The sequence below is a fragment of the Athene noctua genome, chromosome 5 (assembly GCF_965140245.1).
Source record: "Athene noctua chromosome 5, bAthNoc1.hap1.1, whole genome shotgun sequence".
Lineage (NCBI taxonomy): Eukaryota > Metazoa > Chordata > Aves > Strigiformes > Strigidae > Athene > Athene noctua.
Genome location: NC_134041.1, coordinates 12,511,442 through 12,537,398, shown reverse-complemented (window position 1 = coordinate 12,537,398; position 25,957 = coordinate 12,511,442). Strand labels below are relative to the sequence as shown.

Below are 25,957 nucleotides of genomic sequence, written 5' to 3'. Positions count from 1 at the left end.
AATTGTAGGAGTATAATTAGCTCGGTTAATGCACATGCCTATTGTGTGTCACCATCCAGCCCCCAAACCCATTAGCTCACTAGAAGCACCGTTTACACAGGATTGACACCCAGCGCCGCGCTAAGCGCCGGCACGACCAGGCGGTACCGGCGCCGGGTGCGCCGCCGGCGACGTGGAGGCCCCCGGGGCTCCCCGGGCCCGGGCCCAACCGCCTCCGCCGGCCGCTCGGGGCGGGCCGCGGGCCCCTGCACCCGGAGCGCCCGCGGCAGGGCAGCCGCCACGGCCGCCAGCAGAGGGGCGCGGCTCCCGCCCCCGCTCGCCCGGCCCGGCCTCTCCCCGAGGGCAGCACCGGAAGCCCGGCGGAGCCCGGGCCCGCCCGGGGCCGCGGTCAGGCCGAGCCGCCGCGCCGCCCTGGGGCCCGGCCTCTACCCCCACCCCGGCAGGTGCCTCCGGGGACCCGGGGGCGGGGCGCGGGGCCGTGGTCCCGCCCGCCGTGACCGCCCTGGGGGCCCCGGCCCGGCCCCGCCGGGCGCCTCGAGCAGGCCCGAGCCACCGCCCCCCAGCGGCTGCCGGCCCGGCCCTCGGCCCGTCCGCCTAGCAACCGCCCCGCTCCCGGCCTCCTGATTCGCTGGCCCGCCCCGGCCGGCCGTCGAATTCCTATTGGCTGCGAGGCGGGGATCGGGCAGCGATTGGCTGCGGCGGCGGAGGCGGGGCGGGCGGGAAGGGGGCGGGCCGGGGCGGCAGGGCGGGGCTCGGGCGGCGGGGAACGGCCGCGGTGGCGTCGGCGGCGCTGCCGGACTCATTGGGCGCGTGGTGCGGAGGGATACTGCGGCCGGGCGTTGGAGCGGGGGGAGGGCGGAGGCGGCGAAGAAGAGGGACGCCCTGCTGACGTGAGCACGGCGGGCGGGGACTCGGACCTCGCGTCGGAACGGGCTCGCCCCGGCCGGGGAGGGGGGAGAAGGGGGGGAGGGGCGTGAATCGGCGGCGTTCTCCGCCGTGAGGAGGAAACAGAGCCGTGGTCCTGACGGGCAGGCGCCCTCCGCCAATGGGGAGGCAGGGCTGGTGCGGACCCCGCGGCGATTGGCCGGCGGGCGGAGGGGGCGGGGTATGCGTGAGCGACGGGGCCCGCCCGGGGCGGCGTGGGGGAGGGGTGCGCGGGGTGACCCGCCCCCCCTCCCCCCACCCCCCTCCTCCGTGCAGGGCCGGCCCGGCAACATGGCCTCGGAGCTGGAGAGCCTCAACCCCAGCGCGCGGATCATGACCTTCCGCCCCACCGTGGAGCAGTTCCGGGACTTCAGCCGGTACATCGCCTACGTGGAGTCGCAGGGCGCCCACCGCGCCGGGCTGGCCAAGGTGCGACCCCCCCGCGCCCTCCCGGGCGGAGGCCGCGCACCGGGCCCGGGCCTCGTCCGCCGAGCGGGGCCGGGCCGCCTCCGCCCATTGTTTACCCCGCAGCGCCGGTGGGGCGGGCGTGCCCCGGCCGGAGGGGGGGGGGGGGGCGCGGTTCGGCCCGACTTCCCCAAGTTCGACGCTGTCCCCGGCAGCGCCCTGCCCGGTGAGCGCGGCGCTGAACGGGTGCGGTTTGCTTCCTGCAGATAGTTCCTCCGAAGGAGTGGAAGCCGCGGCGGTGCTACGATGACATCGACGAGCTCGTCATCCCGGCGCCCATCCAGCAGGTGGTGACGGGGCAGTCCGGCCTCTTCACCCAGTACAACATCCAGAAGAAGGCCATGACGGTCCGCGAGTTCCGCAGGATCGCCAACAGCGACAAGTACGCCCGCGCCTCCGTGCAGATGGTCACCGCGGGGTAGCAGATAGCGACTTGCCCGAGTTCCCGGGGCCCGGTCCTCGCCTCGGGCCGGTGCCGGTCAGAGGCGTGGACGTAATGCCCCGAGCAGATGAGGTGTGCGCGTAACGCCGGCTGCGCGGACGGGCACCCTGGTCGCTTGTGTCATCTGGGAAGAAAGAGGGAGAGATTGAGGGGATGCGTATCCCCGGCAGAACTTCTTGTTCCTGCTGTGGACTCCTCTGTTTGGCCCCAGTAGCTAAACCATCGAAATGCTTGCTGAGTAGAGTAGTAGAGAAAGAATGTTCTTAATGTGAAAAAGGAGACACAGAAAAGATCACTTTGAAAGGAGTTTCAGCAAAACAGCCTTTGAAATAACTGAGTAGAAATAGCATTGGAACTGCCAGCAGCAGTCAGTGCACTGAAGCTTATTTTGTCTTGCAAGAGCAGTACACATCAGGTATCTTAGGATTCTGTTTCTCTAATAGAATAATTTAATGGTAATTACTCTTGTATGCTATATATGTAATTGTCTGGAATATATATATATACATAAACACATCAAATAGGTGTTGGAATGTAAAATTGATCCCCTGGTGCTGCACAAAGAGGTCAGTATATAGTTAGCAGGGAATGGACATCAAGAGCAGGTATTTTGTTGGTAAACTGAGCACACTTGACCAGCATTTCTGGTTCTGACTACATCCATCCTTGCTAAGTAGCAGCAACTAGAAAGTGAAATTGTTCTGACCTGAGAGAAGCACACAAAGCAAAAATGGAAGTAAATTGTGAAATGGGAGAAGTAGTTTTCTTCCTGATCCTTTGTTCCCAAGTCTCAGGGTAACAGAGCTGCGGCCGTTGTCATTGCTGTTCTCGGAGGTGGGGGTCTGGCTGTTAACGTGCATTAGGTATTTTTATTGTAGCTTTAGTTCTTTCAGTGCTGGAAAACGTCGGTTTAAACTCATAAAGTATCAAGCTGCAAAGTCTTTAGTGTCTTTGTTGTTTTTTCAGGTACTGCACACCTCGCTACACAGACTTCGAAGACCTTGAACGAAAATACTGGAAGAACCTCACGTTCAATGCTCCTATCTACGGCGCTGATGTTAACGGCACACTTTATGACAAGGTGAGGAGACTTTTTTGGTTTTCAGGTAACAGTTATCACTGTATATTGCATTCCATAAATATTCATATAGTATTTGACTCTTCACTTTCAGAAAGAGTTAATGATAGGCTTAGCAGAGCTCCAGCTTCTGGAGTAGGCAGGAACATAATAAACTGTACGTTTATAACATACTCTCCAGATAGTTAAAGAAGGCAAATAGAGGTAACGTTCCAAGGGACCTCAGTGCCTCAGTGTGGTACAGTTTAGCTCAAGAAAGAAAAAACAACTGCTGCATAAGTGTTGCTTTTATACCACTTTGCCCTGAAAGGTGTATGAGAGTTGTAAGTGTTGATCAGTTAACACACACTGCTTTGATATCCATTAATGTGTGTATTTTTGTGGGACAGCTCTGTAGCCATTATGTTTTAGGATGATAAACATTAGAAAAGGGTATGCATTCTACTTGCTAGTCTCCTACATTATGATTTACTCTTTTCAAAGATGCTTGGAATGAAAAGTGTTTCTGCTCAAGAGGGTTCAGACGTCAGCTCAGGCTTGCAGTTGTTCTCTTCTCTGTAAAGTCTGTAGCTTCGTGATTATTTCTCCTTATTAATCATTATGTTGGCTGATGACTAGCCACCTTTATGGAGGAAAAAAGTTAACAATTGGTACATAAGCTAACACCATGCAAAACTTTTGTTTTGGGCGCACTAGTTAGCGGTTTGAGCTATGCCGGTAGATGATTTGTCTTGATGTGGTGTTTCACAAGTGTGTGATAGCTTTTGCAACTGCCATCTTAGTTGTGTGGTTCTGTACTTCAGAATGCTTGTTTAACGCGATGCTTGTGTTTTGCAGGATGTAGATGCGTGGAATATTGGCAGATTGAAGACAATCCTGGATATTGTTGAGAATGAAAGCGGCATAACCATTGAAGGAGTGAATACTCCTTACCTGTATTTTGGCATGTGGAAAACTTCCTTTGCTTGGCATACCGAGGACATGGATCTCTACAGTATTAACTACTTGCATTTTGGGGAACCCAAGTCATGGTAAGATTTTCTAGGGAAGCGTCTAGATGTAGAGAAACAATACCACAAAATATTGGAGTCAAAGTTGTGAAGTTATGAGAGTTGACTAAAGGAATTACCATTCCTCTGATATTGCACTGCAGTTGTATCTGATGACAAGATCACTAGAAATCTGTAAGGAACTGCAAAGCAGTGTGTGTCCTCAGTAACATTCGTATGTTACGTTACCTTCTAGAAAGTTCATTTACTGTCCTGATGTAAAGAGTTCTTCAGAATTAAAATACAGGGTGGATGATCTCTGCTGCAATAGGGCCAGAACTTGGAAAACTTGGTTATGATTTCCTGAGGCTCTAAACCATATAGAAGTAATATGCCTGTTGTCACGCAGGCACTAGGGGAACCGGCAATTTTTAACAGACTTTGAAATGTAGCTATTTGTCATATATTTAAAAGGAGGCTAGTGGATCCTGCTGAGTGGTTCGTCCAGTGTCTGAGCTTTCATGATTGTTTTTAGGGGAGGCTCCCAAATTTTTCTGTAGCATGGGTTGCATCTTAAGAGTGAATCATTCCCTTCTGTTCACAAATAAATTTCTCAAGCAACTTCAACAATTGTTTCCATGGCACTTTTGTTGGAAACTATAATTTTTGGCCGCCTTTTAATACAACTTTGAAGTCAAAAATAATAGCTAGTGCCATGTGACCAGTGAACAACCCCATGCGGTGGCAATAGCATGGGAACATGAAACAGAATAGTTCAGTCAGATAAACCTTTTGGCTATTGCTTCTCTTACAGCAGTATGTGGAAGAAATTAATTTTACCGATACCTTGGTCTGATTTATTTAACAAGGAACACCATCAAGAATATAGCAGTCTATTCCAGAGCAAAAACAAGTTAAGCAGGTGGTTTTATTTACTGTAGTCAAACCAAGAAGTTTTGTGGCTCCCACAAAAAGGTGCATACAGAGAAAGAGATGTAGCCCTAAAGAGCACAGTGCAAGTTGTGCACATGTTAAGGATGTGGCATTGTGTCTGACTTTGTTCCATCTTGGTCTGAGAAGCTGGAAGGTGATTCCATTTTCTCTCTTGCTCTATGTTCCTCCTTGCACTGAGCATACTAGTGATTCCACAGCCATGAACTGAGACTGGTCAGGAAGTGCTTTTCCCTTACTTCTCACAATTCATGTTTTGCTGTGCAAATCTGCTAGCTAAATACATCAGACTTTTTACTTCCTTGACTGCTTAAGCAAAATTCAGTGGACCAGATGGTCAGCTTTTGGCTCTTGATTTTTCTTGGGATAGAGAGGTAAAAGTCCTTGGTGTAGGGATGGAGGATTGATTTTTTTTTTTTTTTTTTTTTTTTTTTTTTTTAAGTAATTCATGCCTCAATGCCTGTTAATGATTTCCAGTCAAACTCTCAGATATTGTCATGTCACTTGAACTTAACAGACTTGTTCTTATGACTGCAGGTACTCCATCCCTCCAGAGCATGGGAAGCGTCTGGAGAGACTTGCAAAAGGTAATCGGGTGATTCATGTCCTGCCTTTTGCAGAAGATGGGATGAACAGCTTCAATGGGTTTGAGCTCTTTTAGAGTATGACATTCCTGGAATGTTTGTAAGAGCACAGACTGGCACGACTGAACTGATAATTTGCCTTTTAGAATGTAGATGATACAATTTCTGAGTGATTGCTTATAGTATAGACACAAGAGAAATGTCACAGTAGAAATAATGCAATTGTGGTCTGTCTAACCTTTAGTGAAAATTCTTAACTATTGATTATTAGAACTGGAAGGTTATAACCAAGGGAAGATCATTCTATGTGCAGTCTTTTTTATGCTCTTTCAGACTCACGTCTGTTAAAGATAAATTTCCAGGAGTTATCGTTTTTTTTCAGAATGCAAGCTAGCACACTTCATGTAAGGTGGTCCGTACTTGTAGGCCTAGGGGAAAAATACTGTTTAGACAAAACTTTTCCTAAAAATTACTGAAAAATTAGCTTAGTTCACAGCAGAATGGTAAAGTTTCCCCTTGCCTTTATTTTAAACAGGTTTCTTTCCAGGAAGTGCTCAAAGCTGTGAAGCATTTCTCCGTCACAAGATGACACTCATCTCTCCATCAATTTTGAAGAAATACGGCATCCCATTTGATAAGGTACAGAAGAATAATCACAGTTACACTAGCTCAGTCAAGAGGTTCATGCAGCCCTGGCTCATCTCTAACAGCAGCCAAGAGCAGATGCTTAGAGAGGGAAATAGGAACAAGGAGGGTATAAGCCAATCCTTTCCCACTGTGTTTCCATTTATCTGGCAGTTGGGGCCTGAAAGAACTTGAGACTGAAAAACCCATCAAGGAACTATTAAAAACAAAGGCTCTGTCTTCTGTGATTTATTTTTTTTTTAATTTTTTTTTTATTTACGGCTATGTACCCCATCCTGTGTTAGATTAACTTTACTGCTTAGCTGTGTATTCAATGAAGAGAGATTGTGCTTTTTTTGTTTCAGATATGTTGGCTGATAATTTCTTTTGTTGTGATCTGCTTCCTCAGTAGAAAATATGGCTTATTGCCTATTATTTTTTTATTACATTAATAACTATAGACTTCCTTACTTTCTCAGGTGATAACCTGCCACCCCTCTTCCCTACACACACATACTGAAGAACTAGTCTGAGTCCTTATTCAGAAGTACTGTCACATCTGTGTGGGCAGCTCAAGGGTTTTGTTGTCATGAACCTTTGTTAGACAGTGGGGAAGTGTTGAAGAGCAGCAGTGGAAGGCTGATAGAGTTGTACTTGAATATGAACAGCAAAAGAAAACAGTAAATTTCCAAGCTGTATGTGGATAGAAATTTTACTTGGCCTTGGATACTGTTCAGCCAAACTTGTAGCTGATAAGATAAGTACCTGTATGACCTTTAAATAGCTGGTCACAGACTATTTTGTATGTATAACCACTTCTGTGCTGTTTTGACCAGTTGTGTTTTAGTAAAAGACTGTTGTGTTGCTTTCCAGTAAACAGATATTTAACATAAACAGGAGAATAGTGGAGCTAAGTATCAAGTCTGTCCACTGCAGCACGGAACTGCAACCACCATCAGTGGGTGGGGGTTTCAGATACCCTGCCTGAGGGGTACAGGAGCTCTTTTTATTCAGACCCAGCAAGTAGACTCTTAAGTTGTGATTAACATAACAATACAGTGTCTCAATTTTCTAGGTGACACAGGAGGCTGGAGAGTTCATGATAACCTTTCCTTATAGCTATCATGCTGGCTTTAATCATGGCTTTAACTGTGCTGAATCTACCAACTTTGCCACTCTTCGGTGGATCGAGTACGGGAAGCAGTCTGTACTGGTCAGTGGTCTGTTGTCATCCTATTGCATACAAATAACCTAATGCTCTGCTGCTCATTAAGCCCCCAGTGTTTGTTCTAAGGGAGTGAATTCAGTGCTTTGTCCACTTCAGATGTGATGTTTGCTCTCTGATATGGTTACAATGTCCAGCCAGACTCCTGTTTTATGTCCTTTTCTTTTTTTCAACTGTGGATAACATACAACATGTTTTTTAGCTTTCTGTAGATCAAGTGAGGCTTCAAATTAAAACAGGGGACTGGTTGCCTTTCCAATGATGAAAGGGTGTGCTTGGTGGTCAGGACTCACCAGTATTTTGTCTTATATTTGTAACTATTATATATTGACTGTTTAGCCTGGAAGTAAGACTTCGGTAACTTAAATCCCTTATCCAAAAAAGTATCTTGACTGAACCTTTAGACTGAATAGTGTTATATCCCTGTAGAGGTGCCTTACAAACATGGGTTATGTTTTCAGAAGATACACTGAAGTGCATGCTCTGAAGCACTGGTTGTAACCATGCCCAGATGAGGGGAACCTCCACTGCTCTGGGTAGGCGTGGAGTTTGTATGGCTCAGACTTCGTCATTATAGTCTGATTTTGATGGCTGTTCTTGTATGAGCTCATCTTAGAACAGTCAGCTTCTACCAGCAACTCTAAATAGGCTGGTGAGCTTCTTTCTTAGTTACTGTGATAACATCTGGTTTTCTGTTTTGTTGTTTTTGCTGGCTTTTCTGCCCAGTTTTTTGTAACTGAATCTATGCCCTTTTGATTTCCTGGGAAAGAGTCTTGAAAGTTCTGAGGTTCAATTATATGTAACTGTGGGATTTTTCTTCAGTTAAGCTCCAGTTAAGCTCCTGGAAGCAAAGTGATACAGGAATGCAGAGTAGAATTGTTGAGCATGTAGCCTTACTTGACTATTTTCTGTGACTTCAGTGCTCATGTCGGAAGGACATGGTGAAGATCTCCATGGATGTGTTTGTGAGGAAGTACCAGCCAGATCGTTACAAGCTTTGGAAAGCCGGGAAGGATGTGACTGTCATTGACCATGCTCTTCCAACCCCAGAGGCAGCAGAGTTCCTTAAAGGGGATCTCATGCAAAAAGTCAAGAATGGGAAACAGTGTGCTGAGGAAATGGAAACAGGAGAGATGTGTAAAGAGGAAGTGGATGGGGATGAGACAAAAAGGTAGTGCTTTATATATAGTCCTCTGTGTTTCTCTATTGGATTATTAGAAATTGGACCCAGCTGGAATTGAATGTTTGCCATTCTGCTAGACCGACACCAGTCAATTGCATTAGTCTGCTTTCTTTGGAATAGGGTTTACTCCGTTTTTTTTTTTTTTTTTTTTTTTTTTTTTAAACTATTTGAGTCCATGCTGATGATGGTCTCTAGTAGGCAGGAAATGCACCAGCTTGGAAGGTAGTTCTTTGTCTTGGGACAGACATCCAAAGCCTGTATTGGAAGTGTGCACCATACACTGGGAGCCCAGAAGAAAAAGGGGGTGTGTTGGGATCACAGGACAGTACTTGCTAGCAGATTCTGGTACTACCAGTACCTCCAGCTACGGCATGTCTGCAGTTCCTGGTGGCTGAAGGTAGACAGGCTAATCCTCTTGCATTTTGTCGTTAAATCTTTTTTAGCCAGTGTTGGCCTGTCTCTGGTTCTGGGGTTTTGTTGTTGTTGTTTTGGGTTTTGTTTGAAGTTTTTTTGTTTAAGGTAAAGAATGTCTGGCTAGAACACAGCTGCCTAATACATGATTAACAGGTGCTAAGGAGTCATCCCTAAGGATTACTGACTCTGCTTCTGTAAAGGCAAAGAAAACACTTCAGAAAAATTAGGAAGGTTTGGCTTGCTAGATGCTGTCTTACAGTCTGGGTTGGATCACTGTTTTGTATTTCGTGCATCCAGACAGGAATTCAACATGCTTGATAACCTGACATACAAATTTGTCTTCCGCAGCATCCCGAAGCATCGCATAGGCACAAAAAGGCACAGGGTTTGCCTGGAAGTGCCTCAGGAGGTGAGTGAGAGCGAGGCCTTTCCCAAGGAGGAGCTGAGCTCCACGCAGTACGAAGCGGACATGGCAGAGCCTAGTGAGAGACCTACGCAGGAACTTGTGCAACAAGGTGAACAAAGGCTCAAGCTTCCAGGTAACTGTGTATCAAGATTTATCCTGGTACAAGGGGACAGGGTAGTATTCTTCAGGGAGAGAAGCTGCTAGAGCTGAATCTGGGGCACTCTTTCGTATGATGCTAGTTGGTAGGATGTTGTCATGTCCAAAAAAGCAGACACTAATTTTTCAGAGCCATGACAACCACTTCAGAAATTTTCTGTCATGAGACTTGAGGTAGTACCATTTGATTTTTCAAGGCCAAAGAGTGTATCTGAAACAATTTTAGGTTGTGCCCTTTAAACTTGTCTGATGCTTCTGCCACTGGTTTAAGTAAATGAAGTGATGACAGTTTGAATTGTTGGCTTTTGTGGCCTATCTGTGGAGGACTCCCCAGTGGGAATTATACGAAAAAAAGCTGGGGGAGAGCAAAGGTGTAGGCAGCCATCCAGTAGCTGCTTCAGTGACTGACTGGCCAGGTAGGTCATGGGGATGTTGCTTCTCAGCTGAATTAAAGGGAGAAGGAGAATTGATTGAGACTTGTTTAAGAAATTGGTGTTCTAGCTTTTGTTTTCTCTCTTTATTTTTGCCTGCCTGCATACAGAAATGTACTGGGTGCCTCAGTAGCCTAAGGTCCTCTGTATCCCTGTTGTGTAATGTGACCTGTCCATAGAAATTGCTTAGTAAAATCTATGCAGACTTCCTGGTAGTGTAGGGCTTGTATGCTGTATAGATGATTTATTTTAGTTTTGTAACAAGTAGGCTGGAGGAAAATTAATGTGGCTTGTAATGGGTCAGTTATCCTTGCTCTTAAGGGAGGAGCAAGGGGCCTGTGGAACAATACAAGAACAGGGCAAACATATATGATGCCTCCCTCTAGTATTGTGTTTTCCAACCCATTGCAGTTTGTATTTAGTAATCCTCTGTTGGTTTGTGGGTTTTCTATTTTTCTTATATTAGGTCTCCTATGAACCCTGTAACCTCTTAACCCACAACATCATGTGGCCAGGAGATGGGCTGTTTAGCTACACTCTATAAAGGATCATCTGTTTATTTTGAACTCTCTGCTGGTTTTGTTTGATATACCGTAGTTCTTGCACTGGAAGAGGCAATGAGTAAAGACCTCTCTCTAAGCCACCCATGATGTTATAGGTGTTTGAATTAATGATGTAGTCTTTAAATGACAGTGTTGCTTTTTTGCATGTAGTAGTTTGCTTTCCTGTTCGGCTTTGTGCAAATGGTTGCACAAATGTTCTCTCTGCTGCCCAGACTTTAGAAGAAGTCAGTGTATCCTTTCTTCTAGATCGTGTGGACTCAGCCAAATTTGAAGAACTGAAAACAGTGAAGCTTGAGGAGGAGGAGGAAGAAGAACAAGAAGCAGCTGCATTGGATCTCTCCATTTCACATGCTTCAAATTCCACTTCAGTGTTGTCAACTTCAAAGCAGAGCACAACGTCCAGTGTTCAGTCCAGCTCGCCTGCATATTCTGGTTCTTCAGACTCTGAATCGACTGATCTGTTGGCAAAACGAACTCTTCCTGGGCCAGCTGGGGTGCTTACGGTCCATAGCTACGCTAAAGGGGATGCCAGTGGATCTGACAATGAACAGACGTCAGGAAAGAAAGCCAGTGCCACAGCCAGTGTGAATGAGCAAGAACTGGCAGAGGTATGAATGGCAAGAGTACTGAAAGCGTAAGGGCTGTGTTACATGCTCATGGATTTGCTATGACAAAACTTCCTGTCTGTGCAGATTACATTTTCTTTCCATTGGTGTTTGCATAGCAGGTTGCTTAGTTGTTAATGTGGTTTTTAATACCTACAGCTTTTGCTAAACAAACAAGAGTTAAGTTGAAAGTCTTTTACCTCTTCTAGAAAACAAGGAAATCCCTTGTTTTGAGAACTTCTCTAAATTATCTAAGTGATTTAAGGGAAAGGGTAGCTTGGTGGTTTTGACATTAGTGTTACAGGCTCTTTCAGGTCCTTTAATAGACACCTAAAATTAATCTAGTTCAATCCAGCCTTTATTACAAACACATTAATACATTTGAGGGGTTTTTTTAAAATACAAAATCACATACATGTGTACATCTGTGTGTCCTTTTTAAAAGAAGAAATGACAGAACAAAAATTACTGGTTGGGAAAATAAATCTGAGTGTTTAAGAACTGCCAATGAATGGTTATTAGACAATCCAAGAGAACTCTAATAGCTCAAATCTTTCCTGGTGGTGTCTTTTCAAATTATTTTGCTTCCCTCCTTAAACCTGTGTTTAGAGAGTGGGAGGCTGATAATGATTATCATTTTACAGGGAAAAGGTGAAATTTTGAATGGGTGTAGATTGTTTTTCCCCATATGGTGTATTTTGAAACAAATTTTCCATCATATGGTAACTGGGAATGCTAATTTCCATTTGAATAAAAGCATTTCTGTTTCTTAGAATTCTTGTATCCAACTCTGTGTAGGAGATCAGAGATAATGATTATGCTCTCTCATGGCTTCTTTTATGAAGAGATTTAAAAAGATGTAAGATGCATTTAATCTAAGATTTGCTTCTGCTCTTAAAGGAATAACAGACTAAAAAAAAAGGGGGGGGGGTGTTCTTATCTACTGAGAGACTTCCTGGGCTGTTAAAATCATTGCCTTTTTTGTCTTGCTTGTCAGGTTAGTAGTAATTTTGTCAGCATGTCACTTACTTTTACATAAGGCTAAGGGAACATGAAGTAACTATTGTAGTCTCCTTCCAGTCTGTCTGGAAAGACATCAATGCAAGTAATAAGCAAACAGAGTGAAAGTTTTCTTCGTTTAAAACGAGCTTGTTAGTTCAAGAACAAACTCCATAATTATTTTTTTTTTTTTTTATTTTTAAATTTGGAATTTTTAAGTTGATGCACAAACTGAGGATTTCTCCAGAGTGGGTGAGGCTTTTTATCATGGCTCTTCCAAGCTGAACCATTCAACTCACCTTTCTTCCTTTCTGTCTTTTACGCAATGCTTATACAGACTTGCATGAAAAGCTGCACTGGGACCTGTGAAAAATCTGTATTCTAATGGCTCAACAGAGCTAGTACAGCTCTGTCTGGTATTCTTTAGCAAAAGTGCTGCAAGCAGTTCTTTCAGAAACAGCTAGTTTAGAGCTGAAGTTGGTTTGTTAGAAATAAAATCATGGAAGCATGTGTGCATTTTGTGGAGGTTTTTTTAAGTTCAGGATAAATTCCTTTAAAAATAATGTCAAAAGGACACACGCTAATTGACTGCTGAATTGTTTCTCCTTGTCCAGGTAGCGAAGGAGTACATAAGATCAATGAAGGAGAGTAAGAAGTCCAAGGGTCGTCGCCAGCCATTGAGCAAGCTCCCACGCCATCACCCACTTTTGGTTAAAGACTGCATTAGTGATGATGGTAAGTAAGCCTTGTGCTCTTTGGGAAACTGTAGGGAGGGTCTCAGCTTCTGTGGACAGTGTGGGGTATTTTGTTAAGTAACTGGCAACGAACAGGAGTCAGCATTGCAGATGAGGTTCTTACCTAATTTTTTTTGTCCTTGCATCGTTAAACTTTTCTCATCAGTGGTGTCTGCTTTCTTTCCTTTTCCATTCTTTGGAAAGTCACAACTCTGAAATGAAAATTAAACCAGTATGAGAGAGTGTTGCATAATTGCGTCTGCCTTAGAGCATTCCAGTAATTGATGTAAATGCTCCCGTTTTTTTAAAAAAAACAAAACCAACACAGATTCTTTGGCTGACAGCCTAGTCTTGACATAATTTGGAGCTGGTGCTGTTCTCACCCTGTAAGCCTCGTGTATTCACACTTGTTTGATTAGTAGAAGCTCCTTAAAAAGGAGACCAAGTTACTGGCTCCCATCACCCTGCTGACCATTTGATTTCTGGGAGTCTTTCATTCATGTCTTAATTCACAACTCCTTGCCTTACTTAGTTTCATTTGCAAGAAGTTAAGGACATCTAATAGCTGAGTTAATGATCTCTTATTGCAGAGGCATCGGAGCAACTAACTCCTGAAGAAGAGGCTGAGGAGACAGAAGCATGGGCCAAGCCACTTAGCCAGCTGTGGCAGAATCGGCCACCAAATTTTGAGGCCGAAAAAGAATACAATCGGACCATGGCTCAGCAGTCTCCTTACTGTGCTGTTTGTATGCTCTTCCAGACATATCAGGTATGTAAACCAAATCTGTTGATGTTATAGAGATAACTAAATAGGTTGCCACTGTGATGCATAGTTAAATGCCATTTTACATGTTGTCACTTAACAAAAGGTGTATTAGTGTTGCAGTCTTCCTGAGGAATTGTTCTAGGAGAGCACAACTGAGTGAACCTTACCACAGCTGTGATAGCGTGCCTGTGGGTTCCCAGGGTTTACCCAGCTGTTCAGCAGAAGTTTTTGTGTTCTGTGGCTTTTGCTCAAACCACAGAATGGAACTTGAATGTTGCTGGAGCTGACTATAAAATCCCATTTCTCTTTTCCAGGCTGACACCTTCACTTCTACACTTGTTTAAAAAACACTTGAAATCCACTCATAGTGTGTGGTCTTTGGGGAGCTGGCAAGGAACAAAACCTTTCACTTAAAAGGATTTAGGGTTGTGTTTGTGGATGGCATAGATAGAAAGCTGTCTTGTCTTGGAGTATATCCATATTGACATGTGAAAATGTGCTTTGACAAAGCGCAGCTGTAGCAGTGCATAGCTTAGGATGGGTTACAGAACCCCTTGGTCGTATTGACTAAATGCTTAGGCAGGAGTCCCACACTGAATTTTTTGCTGTGCTTAAGCTATGCGATTTTAAGGTAGCTTGAATAGTTGTCTGGTTGTGTGTTGGATCTGCAACTTAGAGATAGTTTGTCCCTTCCCATACGCTAAGCACGTTTGATTCATTTGAGATCACTGTAGGATTATGGTGGCACTAGAAGCATGTTCACCACAGTGTTGGAAATAAAGACCTCAAATTTTTGTTGAGGGTTTATATTGCGTGTAGTTCCTAATTCTTATGAAAACCATCAATCATATTTCTGTTTGATCTTGCTATTTCTGTCTGAGAGTAGGTTCTTGTTAGGACTGCTAATTCTACATAGAAGCTGCATGGAGATTTCTCTAGTGCTGGCAATGTATAAAGTTAACAATTTGAGGACAGTTTAAGTTCTGCTAGTTTCTTTTTTGAGTTCTAAATGCTATTAAGTAGAAAACTCTAGCTGCAGGTTTTCAAACGTCTGTCTACACGAGGCAGTGAAGCAAAAACTCTTCCAAGATTTGAGCTGTGGTTAGGGTCTCTGTTCCAACTTCAGAAAGTCTATAGCAAGTCTGGGAACTCGCTTCAGTTACCCATTCAAATAAAACATTGGCATAAAATGCCAGACAAATATTCACTTTCCCTTTGTGAAGAAGAAAAGTATCTAGCTGCTTGGAAAAAAAGTTGCATTTTCTTTTAACTTTGTTATAGATTTCCCTCAGTCATTAGTCTTTTTTGCTTGATGTGCGATGTTCAGTGTAAATCAGTAAGTTTTATAGAATCCGAATAATCAAGATTTGTTGTAAACGTGTAAGTTTCCTTCCAACTGTGATCCTTACCTGGACCTTTTTTTTCCTACCTTTTCATGCACTGTAGGAGGGACAGTGCAGCTTCATTCTGCTACTTTGTTTTCCACTAATAATATTTTTTAAAGATTAGGCAAGCTACTTTTGTGGTAGCCTGTGAGGTACAAAAGATGGTTTGAAATACCTCTTCAGAGAGAAGGATTCATTTCTATTTAGCTGTTAAGAAGGGTAACTTGAATTGAAGAATATTTCTGTAAACTTTGCTGTTTGGTTTGACATTGGTTTAGATGAATAAATTATAAAAGATTAGCATGAAAGTCTCCTGAGCTTTAACTGGCAAACTGCAGTTTTAGTCTGCTTGTTTTCCAGAAACAAATTAGTTTCAAAGCCCATTAGACTTGTTCAGAGCTATGGGAAAAATAATGGCGATTGCAGTAGGTGTCTATTTATGCGATTGCAATCCTTCCCTACTGAAATAAGATAAATGTACAAAGTTGGATAGCAGTGTTATGATCCTCTCTGTTAGGGAGTAGGTGGATGCAGCAGAGCTGTTACCCACAGAGCATGGGGTGGGCTTAGTGATTCCATCTCTTCCGTCAGAAGAGATGCAGTTTGATGTGTATCTTGTTGCTCATCAGAGGGATGCAGTTCAAACCTTATGCTTAGCCCTTTGGGTAGAAAATAGTTTTATTCTGAGGCTGTAGTAGCAGAGGATTTGATAAATGTTGTGGTCTAAACCCAGCCAGCAGCCAAACACCATGCAGCTGCTCACCCACCGCCCCTGCCCTAGGGAGTGGGGAAGAACTCGTAGGTTGAGATAAAAACAATTTAATAATTGAAATTTTAAATAATTTAATAATTATTATAGTAATAATAGAAAATACAAACGAGTAATGCATAGTGTGATTGCTCAATGTCTGCTGACTGATGCCCAGCCTGTTCCTGGGTAACAATCCCAGAAAAGAGAGAATTCTGAAGCCACTGTCCTGAAAACCCAAGCTTCCCTGTCAACCCTTATCTACATACTGAGCATAACAGTAGATGATATGGAATATTCCGTTGGCCAATTTGGGTCTGTTGTTTTGGCTGTGCTCCCCCCCTGCTTCTTGAATACCTGCACACTAGCAGGACATAGAAGTTGGAAGGTCCTTGATCGCTTAGCAACAACTAAAAACATCAGTACGATATCAACATTCTTCTGATATCAAATCCAATACTGAATCCAAAACAGCACTATTCTAGTTACTAAGAAGGAAGGAAAAAAAAAAAACAACTAGCTCTATCCCAGCCAAAACCAGGACAATAAACTAACTATATTTTCCTACTAACTCTTAATCTTTCAGCACCCTAGTTCTTTCTTTAAACTGGATTTTGTGTGTGAAATAATGGATGAGTAAAGATAATGTGAGATGTTTTTACTTGTAAAACTTAAATTCGCTGTCCATCCCTTATAGGCGGAGTGTGGAGGCAACAGTCAAAACTCCGGAGTAACTCCAGCTGCTGTGGGTGGGAAGATCCGAACCAAACCCCTGATTCCTGAAATGTGCTTTACTACAACTGGCTGCAGCACTGACCTCAATCTTTCAACCCCCTACTTGGAGGAAGATGGAACCAGCGTACTTATCACCTGCAGGAACTGCCATGTCTGTGTTCATGCGAGTGAGTGCATCTAGACTTAATCCTAAACTCTAGTGTAGTAAGTCTATACATCATAGCAAGCCTCTACTGGTCTGTTTAATGTACAAATAGACCAAGTTCAGGCCTTATCTGAGTGGTATATACTTTAGTGCTGGCCAGTGAAATATGGAGTCAGCTGCATGAATAACTTCAAATATACAGCATTGTCCTGAGGCTTATTGGTTTGAATTCATCCATTTCTTCTGGGCCCTAGGTAAAGGAGCCTGAGTTTAAGTAAGCTCTTAAGCAAGATGTGTCTCTTCTAGGTTGTTACGGTGTATCCCCTGACAAGGCCACCGAAGACTGGATGTGCTCCAGGTGTACAGAAAATGCCTTAGAAGAGGTAAAGTTTCTCATAAGATTCTCACATATGGAGTCTGGTGCATCTGGGAACTGGGCTTCCAAGTTCATTTCCATAGTGGTTTGGTTTTGTTTTTTAATTCTCTTCTGTGAAACAAAGACAATTTAGAGAATGTTTAGGAGCCCATTTCTTGTGTTTTGGTGCTTTTTAAGCCATAGTGATAGAATCCTTTTAACGAGTGCAAAGCTGCTGAGCTCACTTGAGTCATATGGAAGATGTTTTGCATGAATGTGGAAATAACCTCATTGTCTGTCTTAATTTACACTAGCTACTCTTTCTAAAACAGAAAGTAACTTCTGTTTATAACTAGGGAGGTGTGCACATGTGAAGGCGGCAAGAAGAATGGGATTCCCTCAAAGCTATATAGACTTTAGATCAACAGAACAGGTCAACCTTTTGTATTTGCTAGTGTTTGTTCCAGATCCTTTTACACATCCTCAAAGGACATGGTGTATTACAATTGTAAAAGGAACCTACAACAAACAAGTTGGTAGGTCTGCTTTCCTTTCAACAGCATTGGAGTCTCTATTTGTTGCCCTAAGGGCAGCAGCTTTTGAGAGCTAAAGGGCTGATCTGTACAAGGTAGTTAGCACTCTTCTGACAGTGAAACCATTTTCTTCCTCTGGACATGCATTTTGAGGAGGAAGTTCTGAAGCAAGTGTGCTGCTCTGGACTTCACTCTTTCAGCTAATGCTTTCTTCCCTCTGCCAGGACTGCTGTTTGTGTTCATTACGAGGAGGAGCACTGCAGAGAGCCAATGATGACAAGTGAGTGTTCCAGATTTTTTAATCTTAAGGGAGAAGCTCAATTCCTAAGTAGCTGAGGGTAAGCTAGTAGTGCCAATGTCTGGATTTGGTGTAACGCAGTAGCCAACAACACCTTTCATACTTTGTGTTACTGGGGGGGATATGGTAAAGTGTGGTCATTGTGTTCACATGCAGCAATCATCATCTCTTCAGGTAATGCCTCGCTTTCATTCTGTTGACAGCAGCTGTTAATTGCTTTGCATTTTATAGTGCAGAGGTGTAATGTACCACATAAAAATAAGGTTCCTGATGAGATAATATCTCTCAGTACCTTCTCACAGAGGATTTTGATTTCTCCCTGTAATGTGTGGTGGTGATGGAGAAAAAGGAACACCATATTCTTAAGTAGCACAACATACTGAAATTCAGGGTCCCTCTGCAGCAGGTATACTGTATACAACTGCCTGTCCTGTGTCCTTTGGTGTGGTGGATTGTCTGAAGTTATTTGACAGCAGTAGTACAGACTTGTAACATTATGAAGTAAATGAAACTTGGCCTCCAGAAACTTTGGGGACGTCATACAGAGCCTCAACTTATCAGGCAGGCCTCTATAATGCAGGTATGCAGCCAACACAGGCCACACTAAATTGCTTTCCTGTTAAGCCTGTTAGTAGTAGATTAGAAGTATGAAGAAGTGTTGGGTTTGCCTCACGTGGCCTATTACTGGTAGTAGGCTATTTATTGTGGTTTATATTGCAAGCTTCAACAGAACTGTATCTACTTTAAACTCCAAAGTGTCTTCTGTTGACCTAATACATATTAATTTCTTTCCCCTCTTCTGTCCTGGCAGGTGGGTTCATGTGATGTGTGCTGTAGCTGTACTGGAGGCAAAATTTGTGAACATTGCGGAGAGGAGTCCTGTAGATGTCGGCAAAATCCCCCTGCAACGTTTCAGACTGGTAAGGATCACCTGTGCTTCACTGGTGGGGTTTGAAAGTGTCTCTCCAGTCCATTCAGAATCAGGGAGACTTTGCTTATACCTTGAATCCCAAATTGTCTCCTCTCTAGACTGAGCAATTTAATCTGCTCTGTTCTTTGTATGGGAAATGGCAATTGTCCCTGGTGCTATTTTTTGAACCTTTCCCTGTTCTAATACATGTTTATTCAGATCAGGAGCCGGCAAGGAGAGCACAGTTTTCAGTATGTGGCAAATGACATTTTATACAGTGGTGTAATGGTGATGTTTCTTTTGTTTGTTATTTTTCTAATCCCTAGTATTTAACTTGCTTTACTGACCGCTCTTAAGCACTGAGATGCTTCAGGATATGCAAGGCATTTGTATAATGGTTGAATGTCTTTAGCAAGAAAGCAACTGTACTTTAACTCTTGTAACAGCCCAGTGTTGAGGGTAAAATTATTTTAACTGCTTTGCATATGCTATTGTATTACAGATAACATTCTTCTACAACAGCCCATCAGGCCTGACCCAAGTGTAATTGGGTCACTGATAGTAATGATAGAATTTCAACTGTTGCTTCTGTGGTCTTTGCCCATTATTCTAATCTTGTTTGTCTTTGTGTAACTTAATCGACAAGTGCTGAAAGGCCCTGTTGACTTTGGAGCATTGTAGGCAGATTGAATCCAAGATCTCTCATTGCTAGCACCCTTGGGTCACATGCTTTGTGCGTGTTGAGCTGGTAGATACTTAATGTACAATTTTCATCTGTGGGGTTACTTTTAAATTTATGAATTGCTGCCTTGTCATAAACTAGAACTGGTAGCCTTCTGCTTCTTTTTAGTAATAAATTAGCAGTGATGTCACAGAGAGTAAATGACACAGTATCAGACTCCTAGACCAGATAGTGTGGGATAAAAACTAGTAAACCCAATAACCTTTAGTTTCCTGTCCACAGAAATGCATCTTCTGCAAGAAACGAAGAAAGAGAATTGCAGGTTGCTGTGTACAGTGCTCACATGGTCGGTGTCCCACATCCTTTCATGTCAGCTGCGCCCAAGCAGCAGGAGTCATGATGCAGCCTGACGACTGGCCATTTGTTGTCTTCATTACCTGCTTCAGGCATAAGATTCCATCTCAGGCAGAGGTGAGTAGGGGTGTGGGTCCCAGAGTTTGAACTGCAGTATCTTGGAGGGTCTGAAAAAGTTTTAGATTGTGTGATTCTTTTAAAACTTCCATTAAAGGCTTGGCTCTCTCACAGTGTTCAGTATAATCTAATGGTGTTGGTCTTGGATTCTGATCTCAACCTTGCTGCTACTCTGAGTGATATTAGTCAGGTTCTTTATTGTATTTTGGTTTGCAGCCCAGAAGAACTGAGAGCATTACATCCCTCCTGTGGCTGTTGTAATGAGGAATAATAGTGGGGTTTATGCTGTGATACTTAATATGCAGGAGTTAGTGCTGGGACTCCAGCAGGCTGCATGAGTGGTCATAGAATTTCATGTTTAAGTGATTGATTTGTTTATAAAGTTCCCATGTAGCACTTTCAGCCATCAAAACCAAAACAGTCTGTTAAAGAATATTTACTGTAAAGCCCTTGCATTGCTCTGAAAAATGAGAGCTTAATTTACGAAGTAAATTAAGGACAGCATCTAACAGATTAAGCTTTAAGCATTTGAAATTCCAGAGGCAGAACTTTTCTAAAAATTCTGCTGATGGTGTCTTGAGTAGAGTTACTCACCTGAACTAAAATATTTTTCTTCCTTGTCTGCCAGCACTTGGAGCTATGGTCCTCAACACATTCTTTATTGAGTCATTGTGTAAAAAGTGATTTTTGTCTTCTCAGCGAGCAAAGGCTGCACTCCAGGATCTGTCACCTGGACAGATAGTCATCAGCAAGCACAAGAATGGTCGCTTCTATCAATGTGAAGTGGTCAGCCTTGCAAAGGAGACTTTCTACGAGGTCAACTTCGATGATGGCTCCTTCAGTGATAACCTGTATCCAGAGGACATTGTGGTACGTTCTGCAGTGGGAGCCTAGCCCCAGTAGAGGGCATATGATGTGAGTCAGTTCTTGCAGCTGCAGAGCAGAGACACCAGGGGATTTGGTAATTGTTCCAACCCTAGGTTGAGTTGTGGCTGAGATGTGCTGCAAAATGGCCTTAGGGGTGTTACATGAGACTGACTCAACTGAGGGCACACAGGAACAAGTGTAACAGGGAGTGCAGCTAACCTTTGGCTGCTTAGCAGCAGTAGGTCTGAAGGAAAGCTTGCTGATACTCACGTACCATTCCTGCATGAAGTACTTTGAAGTTGGGCCTGCTGTTGGGATTTAAATACAGATGACATAGATGAATGTCTCTCAGCCTAGTTCTCCATCCCTAAAATGGAATAATCATTAGGGTGGTGTGCACTGTGACTGGGATGGACTCCCCAGTGCTGAATCTTCACATTCACAGTGCTTACCCTTCTCTTGTCTCTCTCACCTTCCTCCTTTATGCTGTAGAGTCGAGACTGCCTTCAGTTAGGCCCACCTGCTGAAGGGGAAGTTGTACAGGTGAGATGGACAGATGGACAAGTTTATGGAGCCAAGTTTGTCGCATCACATGCCATCCAGATGTACCAGGTACAGCATTCTCTGAAAATTCAACATTGATAACAAGTGGATCATGTTGATAGGGCTGTTCTCAAAGCCAGCAGAGCTATAGGGGAGTCATGCTTAAACACATCGGGGGAAGTTACTCAGTGTTGTCAGCAGTGCCAGGTGCTGGTAACAGTTGCTGGAGTTAAGAGCAAAGTGGTGCTTGTATCTCTACTTATATCTGGCTACCTACTTGAAAGTGTCAGCTTCTGAAAAATCGGTGGTCTGCAGTTCTTCAGCAGACTCTGTTTCTGTAGCTTAAACTACTTAAAGCAAGTGTAGTTTTGCTTTTCTGCATTTAGTGAGAGTGCATCTTGCCTTGCACGCTTCCAAAGGGATGAATGTTCAGAATGTATTAAAGTGACCAGACAGACTGTCTTGTCAGGTGGTACAAGAATATCCCAAAACTTGCTGGGCTACTTTTTACTGTCATGGGATTGGTGAAGTTTTGGTTAAAGTCTATTGCAGTGTGTGCACCTGCATATGTATCTTATAAAATTCAAGTGGTAGAAGGTTATCTCATTAGAGGCCTCTGTGTGGAGGAGAAGGCAAGTTCTGAGTAGCTGTGGGAGGGTTCTAACTTCTGAGACTTCTGGCAGAGCAACTTCTGGTTTTCTTCTAGGTGGAATTTGAAGATGGGTCACAGCTGATGGTGAAAAGGGATGACGTGTATACTCTTGAAGAGGAGCTTCCTAAGAGAGTGAAGTCAAGGCTGGTAGGTAACCAGGGTGCAGATTTCTAAAGAAGCTCATTTTAACTTAATTTGTCCTTGAACAGCAAGCTGAGTCCATGGCAGCAGAAGATTACAATCTGGTGCTCTCCTCAATCATTGCAAAGCTTGGTAGTTGATCAGGCTATAAAAGCAAAGTTCTGTCTCATTCTGGAGAGATGTTAATTCTCCTTCTGCAGAGATAGGAGTTTATAGCATAGAGTCACTGTTTGGGACAGCATGTTAATACCCTTTAGTGCCTGTATTTGTAAGTCCTATTGTCTGTTCTCATTGCAAAGAATGGCCAGGTTCCTTCACTTACCTGTTGTTCTGAAAAGCTCTTAATAGGCTTGCATTGAGAGCTGGCCATTTTCTAAAATTGAAAAATAATTCAGGTGAGGAAGGACCTCTGTGGGTCTCTGCTCCAGTCACCTGTTGCCAGCAGGTGTAACTCAAGTCAGACAGGGTTGCTCTGGGCTCTCTTCAGTCAAGTTTTTATTATTTTCAAGGATGGAGATCCCACAGCCCCTATGGGTCCCTGTTCTATTGCTTTATGCTTCCTGCTATTAAAAAATGTAATTGTGGACAGCATGCTAAGGTATCTTGCTTTACAGTATGATCATGCATACCCTGATGCAGAATCTGTTGGCAGGCACACAGGATGTTAGAGGTTTAAGAAAGAATATATCATAGCTAAATCCTGTGACCAGGTGTTTAAACATGCCTGCTCCATAAGGCACAAAATAGACTAGACTGCTTGAAAGTTGGAACAGATGAGTTTCTTCCTTCGAGAAAGTGACTTAAATTACATAAAAAAAAAAAAAAGAAACAAACTGAAATTAGCTACTCAGTTAAATTTAAAACCTATGATTCTTTAGATCTCTGATTACAGTTCACTTAAACTTATCCCCAGACTTTTAAATACAGTTTCTTAAATTTTTTTTTTCTTGAACTTGGTTGATTTTTGAAGAAAGCTGAACATTCCCAAGTGTCCTGACTTGGTTCTTTCTTACATGCAGTAGGAGGATGTGGAGGCAAGGTTTTGATCTATGTTCCAGTGACTAATTCTGTTTTTTCTCTTAGTCAATAGCTTCAGATATGCGCTTCACAGAGATCTTCGCAGAGAAGGAGGTCAGACAAGAGAGGAAGAGACAAAGAGTGATCAATTCACGCTACCGTGAAGATTACATTGAACCTGCATTGTACCGGGCCATCATGGAGTAAGCGCTGCCTGTGGCAGAGGAAGATGATGCCCACTTCCCCTAAGGATTTTAACGCTCCAGTACAACAGGCCATATTTGGATGCTTCGAATCCAGGGTTTTTTTGTTTTGTTTTCTAAGGAAGCTAAAAAGCTGATGCTCTGCGGTAGCTGAAAGGCAGCTGTTGGATAGTGAAACAGATCCCATTTGCTGAAGCTGATGCCTGCAGACTCCTGGTCTGAAGTTGGGTCCTTATTGAATAAGCCAGTTTGGGGGTGTTGCTCTCATCTCGTCGAGCAGTCTTGCTTTTTTATTAGAGACAATTCTGACAGGTGGCAAACTCTGTTGGGAGTTTTAGCCAGGAATCTTGGCAGCTGCAGAGTAGTATGGTCTATTGTTTTAATTGAATAATGTTCCTGGTTTTTGGGAGTCTCCCTGGTGACCACACCTGGGCTTGAGCAGGCAGTATTACTGGTGCTTGAAATTGAACCTCTTTTTATATTTATATCCATCTTTTTGTTGCAAGCAGCTTCAGTCTCTTGTTTCTCAGCATCTCCTTTCTGAGGGTTGAGCTGTAGGCTGTTCAGATCCAAGCAGACAGGAGATGCTTGTGTGAACAGATGAAATGTGAAATTGAATCCTATAGGGCAAATTATTTAACCCTCCATTTAATATTTTTGTTCTGATACTTGTTTTGACTTTCTTAATCATAAATGTAACTGTAATAGTATGTGCCTCAGAATCCATGAGATCTGTTGAGCCCTGCACAGTGCAGCCTTCTAACAAGAAAACGCATTCAGCTCCCAAAGAGTTTCTTTTGAGTTTCTTCCCACCCACTCTAAGGCAATAATGACCAAAGGACAGAGTCCTGATTCTCTCTTCTTGAAAACCAAGCATCACAGTATTGGGGATCACAGGGCAGTGGTATCTGAAGCAGTGCAGTACCTCTTCTGTGGCAGTGCTGTCTGTCATGTGGCCGCAGGCTTGTGCTTACAACAGCTGATACTGGGTCTGAGACAGATAAAGCATGCACTGAACTGTACGTATTACTGAAAGGCTGTGCAATGCTCTCCTGAAGCAGGAGTGCTGCTGGGTTGCTGTCTGGCAAAGGTTACCACAGCGCTTCTGTAGAGTGTTAGGGAGGGCACCTCTGTTGTGTTGGAGAGAACTTGTTGCCCCAGCAATAGGAAGCTGAGTTAAGCTGGGTAATAGGTGTACCCAGAAGATGTGCCAACTTGCTCCTAGTAACTTAAGCATTAACACACCACAGTAGGAGCTGTGTACATACCTGTTCCTTTCCCATTCTGTAGGAAAGGGATTTTAGGCTATGGAGCAGACTGGCCGCCTTTTTGCATGGAATGATGGGGTGACTTTTCCTGCTGGAGAAAATTAGGGTTATGTGGTCTCCAGCAATAGTTCAAGAGGAGAATTTTCTAATTCAGACCTAATGCATCCCTGCTTCTATAGGGATGTGGCAATGTGTCTGCAAAGTCTGGATTTGTAACTTCTTTTCCTTTTGTTACCTAGGAATGCTATAAACCAAACTCTTCTGAAACCCCTGGTGCATTTGTGATTAGCAATAAAATGTAGTATTGTGTAGTAATACAACTCTTGATCAGAAAAGAAATAAACTACAACTTTTGTAAAGAAAAGCTTACTTATCCCTACATTTTTATAGGGACACAAGGCTGATATGAGTAGCAAAGATTTGCACAACCACTGTTTTGCATAGAGGTATTCTGTCCCATTTTTGTGGTGGAATACCTCGTTCATCAGTATTGGAAGGCTTAAACAAATTCTGAAAGGAGATAATGGTTTTCCTTTGTGTGGGTTTTTTTTTTTCTTTTTTCCATGTCCAAAACTCCTGGTCTCAGGGTATTAAGTCACTTTCTGATGAATGGGATAGTTGGCTTGATAAAACTAGGATCTGTTAAGACTGGAGTCTAGTAGCTGCAGTTACTCTGGTCTAGGCAATGGGAATGAAACTGCACTTTGACATATTAGCTTGTACGTCAGCCTTTTTGAAGCGATGTGCTGTGAGCAAACATGGAGAAGAGATGGCAGGGCCTTAACAAACTTGCCTCTCTTCTGTCAGCATATCTTAAGATTTGGTATTAACTTCTCATAGGCTATACACTACCTGTATATTACTGAAAAACATATTCTTCATATCATCTGCCATTCTGCCTCCAGAGAAAAGATGCCTGTGTTCAGGCTTTCTTCCCAAACTGCCATGTAACTTAAATGCACCTTTTAGATGCCACATGCTACCTGTGCTGCAGACACCTGGCTCAACAGCTTCATCCTAAAATGATGACCTAGTACAAAACAGCTGGATTTGTTGGGAATGCTGTTGTTCAACTGCGACAGGTTTTGCCACCCACCTCCAACAGTATTGAGTGACTTTCAAGAGCTCCTATGCCTAGCATTTGTTCTGGAAGAGGGGCTTTGTTATATGTTTTCTGCAGGCTCCAGATCTACTCTTGTCAGTTGGCTGCACTGTGTTGGAAACCGCTGCCATCCTGCACTCTGAGACAAAGGGCCTTCCCAATTTTGCCGCCGGTTCTTGTGCTGCACTGTTCAAATGTGAGCATACTTTACCTACTGCAGTGATTGAACTGCGTTTTGGCTTCTCTTCATGAACTTAAAATTGGTGACCCTGGTGTTTGAGGGGTCTATATTATCTGACTTTGCAAAAACAATTGGTTTTATGGCTTGAAGTATTACAGGTAGCAATAAAAGCTCTTTACAGA

General features: G+C 43.5%; 1 protein-coding gene across 1 annotated transcript; it reads left to right on the top strand.

The window, feature by feature from the left end:
- Positions 1 to 767: 767 nt before the first annotated feature.
- Positions 768 to 25,957, top strand: KDM4A (lysine demethylase 4A). The gene is made up of 22 exons (XM_074906363.1): positions 768 to 890; positions 1,201 to 1,353; positions 1,596 to 1,771; positions 2,798 to 2,912; positions 3,747 to 3,940; positions 5,387 to 5,436; positions 5,969 to 6,072; positions 7,133 to 7,270; positions 8,203 to 8,453; positions 9,228 to 9,418; positions 10,682 to 11,043; positions 12,654 to 12,774; positions 13,364 to 13,542; positions 16,370 to 16,574; positions 16,859 to 16,935; positions 17,665 to 17,720; positions 18,550 to 18,658; positions 19,613 to 19,801; positions 20,501 to 20,671; positions 21,161 to 21,280; positions 21,918 to 22,010; positions 23,088 to 25,957. Exons 2-22 carry the CDS (start codon positions 1,216 to 1,218, stop codon positions 23,226 to 23,228), a joined length of 3,180 nt encoding a protein of 1,059 aa, XP_074762464.1. The 5' UTR covers positions 768 to 890; positions 1,201 to 1,215; the 3' UTR covers positions 23,229 to 25,957.